The sequence below is a fragment of the Stenella coeruleoalba genome (genome assembly GCF_951394435.1).
Source record: "Stenella coeruleoalba genome assembly, chromosome: 15".
Taxonomy (NCBI): domain Eukaryota; kingdom Metazoa; phylum Chordata; class Mammalia; order Artiodactyla; family Delphinidae; genus Stenella; species Stenella coeruleoalba.
In genome coordinates, this window is record NC_137161.1 from 72556476 (window position 1) to 72565975 (window position 9500).

The 9500-nt window shown below is 53.1% G+C and overlaps 2 protein-coding genes across 3 annotated transcripts; one reads left to right on the forward strand and one right to left on the reverse strand.

The window, feature by feature from the left end:
• Positions 1-1368: 1368 nt before the first annotated feature.
• CTF1 (cardiotrophin 1) lies at positions 1369-4949 on the forward strand. Of its 2 annotated transcripts, XM_079945610.1 has the most exons (3): positions 1369-1400; positions 2581-2699; positions 4348-4949. In XM_079945610.1, exons 1-3 carry the CDS (start codon positions 1376-1378, stop codon positions 4810-4812), a joined length of 609 nt encoding a protein of 202 aa, XP_079801736.1. In that variant the 5' UTR covers positions 1369-1375; the 3' UTR covers positions 4813-4949. The 2 variants fall into 2 exon arrangements, with proteins under 2 accessions (XP_079801736.1, XP_079801735.1); XM_079945609.1 differs by lacking the exon at positions 1369-1400 and having other exon boundaries at positions 2008-2699.
• A 1338-nt stretch (positions 4950-6287) lies between these two features.
• Positions 6288-6836, reverse strand: LOC307198515 (cardiotrophin-2-like; the record flags this gene model as incomplete). Its single annotated transcript, XM_079945477.1, has 1 exon — positions 6288-6836. One exon carries the CDS (start codon positions 6834-6836, stop codon positions 6288-6290), a length of 549 nt encoding a protein of 182 aa, XP_079801603.1.
• Positions 6837-9500: the final 2664 nt, after the last annotated feature.

Below are 9500 nucleotides of genomic sequence, written 5' to 3' on the forward strand. Positions count from 1 at the left end.
GCTATAACATGGGAGTGAGTTAATACCTGTATAACTTAGAACAGTGCCTTGCACATAGTAAATACCCAACAACAGTTTCTGTTAAAAAAATGTGTGATGGTGACTTCCCTGGTGGCGGAGTGGTTAAGAATCTGCCTGCCAATGCAGGGGACACGGGGTTCGAGCCCTGGTCTGGGAAGCTCCCACATGCAGCAGAGCAACTAATACCATGCGCCACAACTATTGAGCCTACGTTCTAGAGCCCACGTGCTGCAACTACTGAAGCCCGTGCGCCTAGAGCCTGTGCTCCGCAGCAAGAGACGCCACCGCAATGAGAAGCCCGCGCACCGCAACGAAGAGTAGCCCCTGCTCACTGCAACTAGAGAAAGCCCGCGCACAGTGTGTGATGCCCCACCTGCTGTGCCCTCTGCCAGTTCATCTCTTTCTTCCTTTATTCTGACAGTTGTCTGCACATGGCAATGTACTCACAGACACACAGGTCTCCTTCCCAGTTTCTTCATTCACAAACCCCATAACAAGCTGTTGTCTATGGTTTCCCCATCAGACTGTGAGCTCCTCAGGGGGCTAGAGACCAAGAATGGATCATCTCTGGGTCCCAGAGCTCAGGACAGTGTGGGTGCCTGGGAACCATTTGTGGGGATAAGTAAGTGTGTACAGACCGTTCAGCATTTGTCTGCATCAGGTTAGTGGTTTGACGTGTGGGTATGACTCCCTGTACCTGTCTCTTAAGTTTGCTCCTGTGTGAAAACCCTTCAGTAGATGCGGGTGTGTCAGAAGAATTCTCTTACTGGGTCTGGTAAGGTGAGGTGAGGTGGCCGCCTAGTAGGAGTGACTGTGAAAGCAAGGGCAGGAGACATCTGAGATAGGCCGGGAGGTGTATGTCCGGGCAGGTGTGGCCTAAGCCTGAGGGCCCCCACCTTGGCCTCTCACGCACCCCGCTCTCCCCTCCCCCAGCCAAGAGGAAGGGCAGCACATTCCTGTCCTGCCAGCTGCTCCCTCTCCACCTCCCACCCCTCCCCAGCTTTCTCCGAAAAGCAGCCCGGGCGCCAAGCCTTCCCTCAGGTCGGAGCCTGAGCCTTCTCCTCCCATCTGACTCAGGGCTGTCTCCCAGGCCCCGGCAACCCAAGCCTGCAGGTCCCGAGTCCACTCAGCAGACAACCTGCCGCCCCCTTCCCGACTAGGCCGTGCATGCAGGGAGCTGAGCTCAGGGCCAAGGAATCCTGCCTGGGGCGGCGGAGGTGGGGTGGGAGGGGGTGTAGATTGTTGGGGTCTGAGCCCTGATTGGCTACGGCCGGGCCACGCCCCCACCCTTTTCCCCCTTCTCCCCTCCTCGGTAGGGGGGCGTGGAGGCAACCGGGATCAGCCTGGGGCCAGCATGAGCCGGAGGGAGGGAAATCTGGGTAAGGGGCTGAAGGGCCGGATCTCGAGCGCCGAGGGGAGCAGGGGTCAGAAGGGCTGGAAGCTGGGGTCTGGGTCCCCGCCACCCCTAGGTCCGGGAAGGGAGCGGCCTGGGCGTGGGAGAGCAGGGCCCCGGTGTCAGGTAACGAGCGGGTGAGTTGTGCGTCAGCTGTGGGAAGGGGCAAGCGCCAGAGTTTAGCGGAGGCCTGGGGCTGTGACTTCAGGGACTTGGGCTCAGGAGGTAGATTACCGGTTCGAGTACACCCTGGGGGAGAATTGGGGTCGTGGCTGGGGCAGGACGCCGGGACCCTATCTGAGTACCGGGAAAGAAGCAGAGCTGGGAGCCAGAAGGAGGGGTAAAGTTAGGGGCGGAAGTCTTTGGGCCACAGGGGTTGTAAGTGACAACAGGAGACGAAAGTCGAGGCTGTTAAGGATAGGGACCCGCGGGGCAAACTCTAGCGAGGGGCGGGTCGGGAGTTGCCGGGCTAGGACTACAGTCCCCAGCATGCCCTGGGCACGCGCGCTAGGCGTCTCGGGAAATGTACTCTTCTTCCCGGGGCGCCACCCTCTAACTTGTGCTGGTTAAGGCCGGTTGCTGATTCATTGAAACTGTACGGTGCCCAGCCCACGGTTTTGCATAGAAGGACCATCAGGGAAGAAATGGCACTTCAGTATCCCAATCTGTAAAATGGGCTTAAAGGCTTGTTTCAGTTTTAAGTTCTGTGCTTCGATGATGCTGAATTCCACCAACAATCACTGAGGTACAGAGATACGTGAGCCCTGCCCTCAAAGGGCTCCCATGCTGAGGCAGATTCTCACAGATAAAAGAGATATTAAAAGAACCGCCTTGGAAGTATGAACAAATGGCCTTAAGTAGAAGGAAGAAGTTAATTTAAAGGAGGAGTGAATCTGGAGGCTGCACTGAGGAGGCAGTATTTGAATTTGGCTTTAATAGGATTTTAACCATGATTTTGGGACAGGGAACACATTTCAGGAGAACAACCGTTTGGCAAATGTCTGGTGCCCTATTTTCCCTCAGTTGGAATGGGACAGAACCTGCCTGGCTTAAAAGGTGGAGAATTCAGAGTGGAGCTTCCGGGTTCAGGAAGAGCCAGCCTGGAAGAAGTGGTCAAGAAGCAAGGGGTTGGGGTGCCCTCATTCCTCCCCCCCTTTTCCCACCAGAGGACCCCCAGGCTGACTCCTCAATCTCACCCCTTCCCCACTTGGAGTCCAAGATCCAACAGACACACAGCCTTGCCCGCCTCCTCACCAAATATGCTGAGCAGCTGCTCCAGGAATATGTGAGTGGGGTTCGGGTGTGGGTACCAGGGGCCTGGGGAATGGGGAAGTACATACAGATCAAGGGGTCCTTGACCACCCATTTTCTCAATCTCACTTCACAGCTGCAGAAATTGGGGCTCCCAAGAGGGGTTAGTAACTGGCCCCTGGCCACACAGCAAATTGGAGGAGGACCCTGTCTGTGCCCCAAATGCCCCTCCACTAGCCTCAGCATGGAGGCTCCCTCCTTGGTACTTTAAGACAGAAGGAACCTGAGAGAGTGAAGAGAACTCTGGTCTGGGAGTCAGGAAACCTATGTTCTTAGGCTCTGTGTGATCTTGTCATCTCACCTCCATGAGCTTGGGACTCCCCAGTTGTAAAAGGAGGCAGTTAAGGGAATTCCCTGGAGGTCCAGTGATTAGGATTTGGGCGCTTTCACTGCCAGAGCCTGCGTTCAATCCCTGGTCGGGGAACTAAGATCCCGGCAGGACCAAAAAAAATAAAAAAGGAGGCAGTTGAATAAGATGAGCTGTGAACTCTTCTACCTGTGTTATGCAGAGAAGCTAAGAAAGGGTTTCAATCTAGGGGTAAAAATGCCATCCCAAGAGGACACTTTTACAGAGGAGAAGGATCTGCCAAAATCTTTGGTTGGCCAGAGGACACTGACAAAGGAAACTAGATAGTTCCCCAAAATACTCTGATGTAGTGGAGGGAGGGTATAGTTTTGAATCAGATAGACTGTAGCCCTGCCAACTTGTTGTGACCATGGGCAGTACTAATAACATTAAACATAATAATTTAATAATTATGACAGCAATAGTAAGATAATAAAGCTAGCTTTGTAGTCCTACCAACTTTGGTTCAAATTCCAGCTTCTGCCCCTTCCTAGATGGATGACCTAGGATAAGTCAGTCCCAATATCCTCATTTACAAGACCATGATCATCATCATCACACCTATTATTGGGAAGATTAGGAATAGTGTGTTTAAAGCAGCACAGTGCCTGAACCAGAAGCAAAATGTTAGGAAAGGATAAATGGTATTGTTATAGCATCTTTACAAATTACAAATCACCTTTATCTTTTCATTTGTTCATTCAATTCACATGACAGTTATTCATTGAGCCCCTGGCTGTGTGTCAAGCAGGTGCAGAAGTGGGGAAGAATGGGGGGAGGGAGTGAAACAAACTCGGTCCCTGCACTATCTTCTGTGATTCTCAAGAGGTCCGTGGTAGGCAGGCAGGACAGGGAACTGTTCCCCCATCTTACAGAGGAGACCACTGAGGCTCAGAGAAGGAAACGGTTTTGCACTGAATGGCACAGCTAGTAAGTGGTGGAGACAGGATTTGAAGCTGGGTCTGTCGGATAGCATTAATAAAAGAGCTAACGTTTTTTGTGCCCTTCCAATGAGTCAGGACCTGCCTTAAGCATTTTAACAGACTCATAACTACCTTATGAAGTTGATATGGTTATTATCTCCATTGAGGAGATGAGGAAACAAAGCAGTGGTGTAAAGCGCACGGTGGTTTTTGTTGTTTTGTATTATCTCAAACACAGCCTCTCTGTTGGCCGGAGTGTGTCATTTACGAGATGGGGACACTGAGGACCCAGGAGAGGGGTGGAGGGCTGAGTTCCGGGCGGAGGAGCCGCCCTGACTGCCGCGTCTCCGCAGGTGCAGCACCAGGGAGACCCCTTCGGGCTGCCTGGCTTCTCGCCCCCGCGGCTGCCGGTGGCCGATCTGAGCGCCCCGGCCCCGGGCCACGCGGGCCTGCCGGTGCCCGAGCGCCTGCGGCTGGACGAGGCGGCGCTAGCCGCGCTGCCACCGCTGCTGGACGTCGTGCGCCGCCGCCAGGCCGAGCTGAACCCGCGCGCGCTGCGCCTGCTGCGGCGCCTGGAGGACGCGGCGCGCCAGGCGCGGGCCCTGGGCGCCGCCGTGGAGGCCGTGCTGGCCGCTCTGGGCGCCGAGACCCGCGGGCCCCGACCGGAGCCCGCCGCCGCCGCCATTGCCGCGGCCACTGTCACTGCGGGCGTCTTCCCGGCCAAGGTGCTGGGGCTCCGCGTGTGCGGCCTCTACCGCGAGTGGGTGAGCCGCACCGAGGCCGACCTAGGCCAGCTGGCGCCCGGGGGCCCGGCCTAAGAGCGGGGCACGCGCCGCAGCTCGCGGTCCCCTCCTGGGCCGTCTCCCCCTCTCCATCCCTCTCCATCTCCAGCAGCGTCTCTGTGTTCTCCGACCGTCTCCATCTCTCTATTTGCTTTGTACACTCTCGATCTCTTTTTCTCCCTGGGGCCTCCTTGTCTCCGTCTGTGACTTCCCATGTCTATCACTTCCTTGCTTTCCCCCTCTTCTTCTCCATCGCTTGGGCCTGCCTCGCTGAGGATCTCTGTCTCCCCTTCTCCCCATCTCTTGCCTCCTCTTGGCCCCATGTGAGCATGTGTACATCTGCGCCTCATCTCAAGGGGACACCTGGCACTCTGTTTCCCTCTGTCCTTCTCTCCGTCCTTTCCTGGCCAGGGACATGTCTGCTGACCCTGTGGTGGGTGGGCTCCTCCAGACAAATTTCAGCCACCTTCCCCCAGGGTCACTCCACCTGCTGCTCTCCCCCTCCCACATCCCACCCTTTGCGGCCCTGCCTCCTCTGCCTTTGATGTCCTTTCCCTTCTTCCCCTCCCTCTGCCCTATCCCTCCCTGTACCTTCCCTTCCCCCCAAGTTAGGTCTACTGGAGAGAAAAAAAAATCGCCCCTTAAAAAGAGTTTTATTTACGAGAATAAGTTAATTTTTTGTAAATAAAATGTTTAAAAATAAAAAGAACACTAAAGTTACCAGTATATATAGTTGTTGAAAATGGGGAGACACCTTTAAGGAGAATAAGGTCCTTGGGTTACAAACTGGTTCCCCCAGACATCCCCAAAAGCCACAGTATAAATAGGAGATTCATGAGAGCCCCAGGCCAGGGATGCCATCTCTCAGCCCAGAACAGGAAGTGGATGTGTCCTGAGCAGGAAACAGATGTGACACAAACCCTTAGTTTTTCAAGAATCAGACGTCCATTGAATAAGAAGTGAAGCCCCTTAAGATGGGAAGTTGGAACAGTGGCCATAGTCGGAGAGGTAGACTAGGGGAGGAAATGAGCGCCAGCAAGAAGGGAGGCCTAGTTGCTCAGAAAGTCCATATCTTCATACAGGAAGTGAGGTAGACAGAGACAAGAAGGCAGCCCCTGGACCTCCCCGAAATTACAGGAGGGAGAAGGTCTCAGGGAGAGCCCAGGAAGGAGACCAACTGTACTGCCCCGTGGAGTGGGAAGTGAAGCCACTTCAAAGAGATACTTTTTTCCACCCAGGAGGTGAGCAACCAGTACCACTGGACTGGTAATCCATAAAATGATATCCATAGAGTCCCACCCAGATCTGGAAGGGAGGCCATAGGACCTAGGCAGGAAGGCCAGGCAGTGGCGACTTGAGGCCTGGTTACCAGGAAATTTTCCCAAATACATGGTACACAAGCCCTGTCTCCTAGACAAGATGTGTCTCCTTTCTAGCCAAGAAGCAAGGCAGAAAATAGTCCGTTGTGAAAGGGGAAGTGTTGCAGCCTCTGACGGGAAGTTCCACCTCCTCTACCCAGGGTATTTGGCCTTGAGCAGAGCCAAGTCCCTCACAGCTCGGTCAGTCCAATGGCCATATTCCTGGGTTACTACATAACCTCGACATTTCCTCTCGAAGGCCCAGGCCCCTAAGGGGACAAGCCCGAGAGTGTCCTCTTCTGGGGGGATAGGCAGGCCCAGGGCAGTCATGATGGCAGCCATGTTGCCCAGCAGGCCTTGGGCCCTGAGTGTTGCAGCCCCTAGCTGAGCCAGAAGGATGGGACTGCCAGGGTTCAGGTCACTCTGGTCATCCCCCACGAGCTGGAGGTGCTGGGTCAAGGCCAGGAAGGCCCCCTGGGCACAGCTCAGACGCTCCCTATCATTCAGCACATGCCAGGTCTTGAAGGAGACGGCGGCAGGGGGCAGGCTGCTGAGCTGGAGCTCTGGCGCTGAGAAGCCAGGATCACTAAAGGGGCTGCCTTGGCACTGGAGCTTCATGAGGGACAGAGACGGGAGTGAGGAGGCCAAAAGGCTGCCCTGGGTCTCCCCTGACTTCACATCTGCCTTCCATGAGACTGGCATCTTCCCAGGGGGAGTTGACATTCCCTGCCTCTCAGGGAGTTGGTGAAATGTTCTAGCACAGAGCCCAGGCTCTGTTAGGTTCCAGTTTGGCCTCCTTCACGTACAAGTTGTGCAACTTTGAATCACAGCTTCAGTAATTCCCATGTGTCACTATTATGGTGAAGATAAGTAATATATTGGGCTGGCCAGAAAGTTAGTTCGGTTAATGAATACATTGTTCAATAAAGTTCTTGGTGAAAATGAAAGATGTGTCTTTTCTTTTTTTTTCTTTTTTTTTTTTTGCGGTACGCGGGCCTCTCACTGTTGTGGCCCAAAAGATGTGTCTTTTATTTTTACTCAAAACTGAACGAACTATGGGGCTTCCCTGGTGGCGCAGTGGTTGAGAGTCCGCCTGCTGATGCAGGGAACATGGGTTCGTGCCCCAGTCCAGGAAGATCCCACATGCCGCGGAGCGGCTGGGCCTGTGAGCCATGGCCGTTGAGCCTGTGCGTCCGGAGCCTGTGCTCCGCAACGGGAGAGGCCACAACAGTGAGAGGCCCGCGTACCGCAAAAAAAAAAAAAAAAAAAAAACCTGAACGAACTAGTTGGCCAACGCAACGTATAAAGCACTTAGCACAGCATCTGGCATACAATAAGGGCATTAATATTGTTCACGAACTACATATTAGAATCATGAACACTATGACTATGCTACTTATTGCAATATTTTCAATATAAATATATTATTGACAACGTATAATAGTTACAGCCCTATTTTCTTTTTATTCACAGCATTTAGTGGTTTATGTTTGTTCATTTTATTATAATCATTAATAAATAATTATTAATATTATTAAATTTAGCTGAGTGACTTCTCCATTAAAGTTCTCGCCTCCACAAACCTAGGCCCACAGAATTTTAATGCACACTGATAAATCCCCTAATTGAGAGATCATCTGGTCCTACATCCCCATCTTACACGTGGGGAAACTGAGGCTCAGGGTACCCAAAGCTACCCAGGGTTTGGTGGATATGAGACTAGAAACTAGATTAAGTAACTTCATGTGGACCTAGATTATAACACAGCAGAAGAGTCACAAACCCCAGGGCCTCCAGGGACCAGGCAGATCATGTCACTTGGGGAAGAGGGCAGGACTAAGAGGGGGGTGGGGGTGGCAGGAGGCCAATAGGATCCCTGTGCCTGTTTTTGACAGGTACTCATACACAGAATCTGAACAAGCATTGCATGGCCTAAACAAAACATCTGTGGGTCAGACCCAATCAGGAGGCTGCCAGTTTGAACTTCTAGACCTAAGGTTTTGTGACCTCAGGCAAATTATTCCCCTTCTCTAAAACTCAGTATTCCTTATCTGTAAAATGGGTTATAAATCCACCTCTCAGAACTATTTGAGGAGTCAATAAGATAATGAAGCTAAGGACTTCCCCAGTGGTGCAGTGGTTGAGAATCCGCCTGCCAGTGTTGGGAACATGGGTTCAAGCCCTGGTCCGGGAAGACCCCACATGCCGTGGAGCAACTAAGCCCATGTGCCACAACTACTGAAGCCCATGCGTCTAGAGCCCATGCTCTGCAGCAAGAGGAGCCACCGCGATGAGAAGCCTATGCACTGCAACGAAGAGTAGCCCCCGCTCGCTGCAACTAGAGAAAGCCTGCGTGCAGCAACGAAGACCCAACGCAGCCAAAAATAAATAAATAAATAAATATTTTGAAAAGATAATAAGGCTAGACTTCCCAGCATGGCTTAGGCTCAAGCAAGCACGGGGCAGGCTTCCCTGGTGATGTAGTGGTTAAGAATCCACCTGCCAATGCAGGGGACACGGGCTCGAGCCCTGGTCCAGGAAGATCTCACATGCTGTGGAGCAACTAAGCCCATGAGCCACAACTACTGAACCTGAGCTCTAGAGCCTGTGCTCTGCAACAAGAGAAGCCACCGCAATGAGAAGCCCGCGCACCGCAACAAAGAGCAGCCCCCAATTGCCACAACTAGAGAAAGCCCGTGCACAGCAACGAAGACCCAATGCAGCCAAAAATAAATAAATAAATTTATCAAAAAAAAAGAAAAAGAGAAAGCACGGGGCATGAGGTAGTTGTGGAAAGAATCATGATTCCCCTAAAGCCTTTCCCTCTATGTGCTTCCTTTGAATCTTCTAACAGTCCTGAGAGGTCAGCCAAGGCAGGATCACCAGCCCATTTGGCAGATGAGGAAGCTAAGACTGGGAGAGAAGGAATGACTTGCCCAAGGTCAGCCAGCCATCAGTGACAACGTTCCTGGGAGTATGTCTCTAGATGGCAGAGTCCCTATACCCTTGGACCCGCGGAGGAGCCTTCCTCTGCCCTTGCTCTGCTTCCCCTACCCAGAGCTGGGCCGGGAGGGTGGCGCCCTTCTCCCCTCATTCCCTGCTCGTGCCGTATCACTCACATAAGTCTGCAGCAGTGTTGAAGTATTCTTCTGCATGTAGAGTGCCAGGCTGTAGGCTTGACTGATGGGCTCAGCTGGGGAGATGGGGGCTCCCAGACTGAGGGGTGGCAGCAGCAGGGTCAGCAGGCAGAGGGCGGCTGGCAGGAGAAATCAGAGGTCAGCACCTCGCCTGCCAATTCATTCATTCATCATAACAGCTCCTCAAGTGGGTACAGCCCTTGTGGCCTACAATGATCTTGTGTATCCA

Excerpts from the sequence above, each read along its gene's own strand:
- CTF1 (XM_079945609.1), top strand. The coding sequence starts at position 2,364 with ATGATTTTGGGACAGGGAACACATTTCAGGAGAACAACCGTTTGGCAA. Across the intron at positions 2,700-4,347 it reads AGCAGCTGCTCCAGGAATAT|GTGCAGCACCAGGGAGACCC; the intron begins GTGAGTGGGGTT and ends GCGTCTCCGCAG.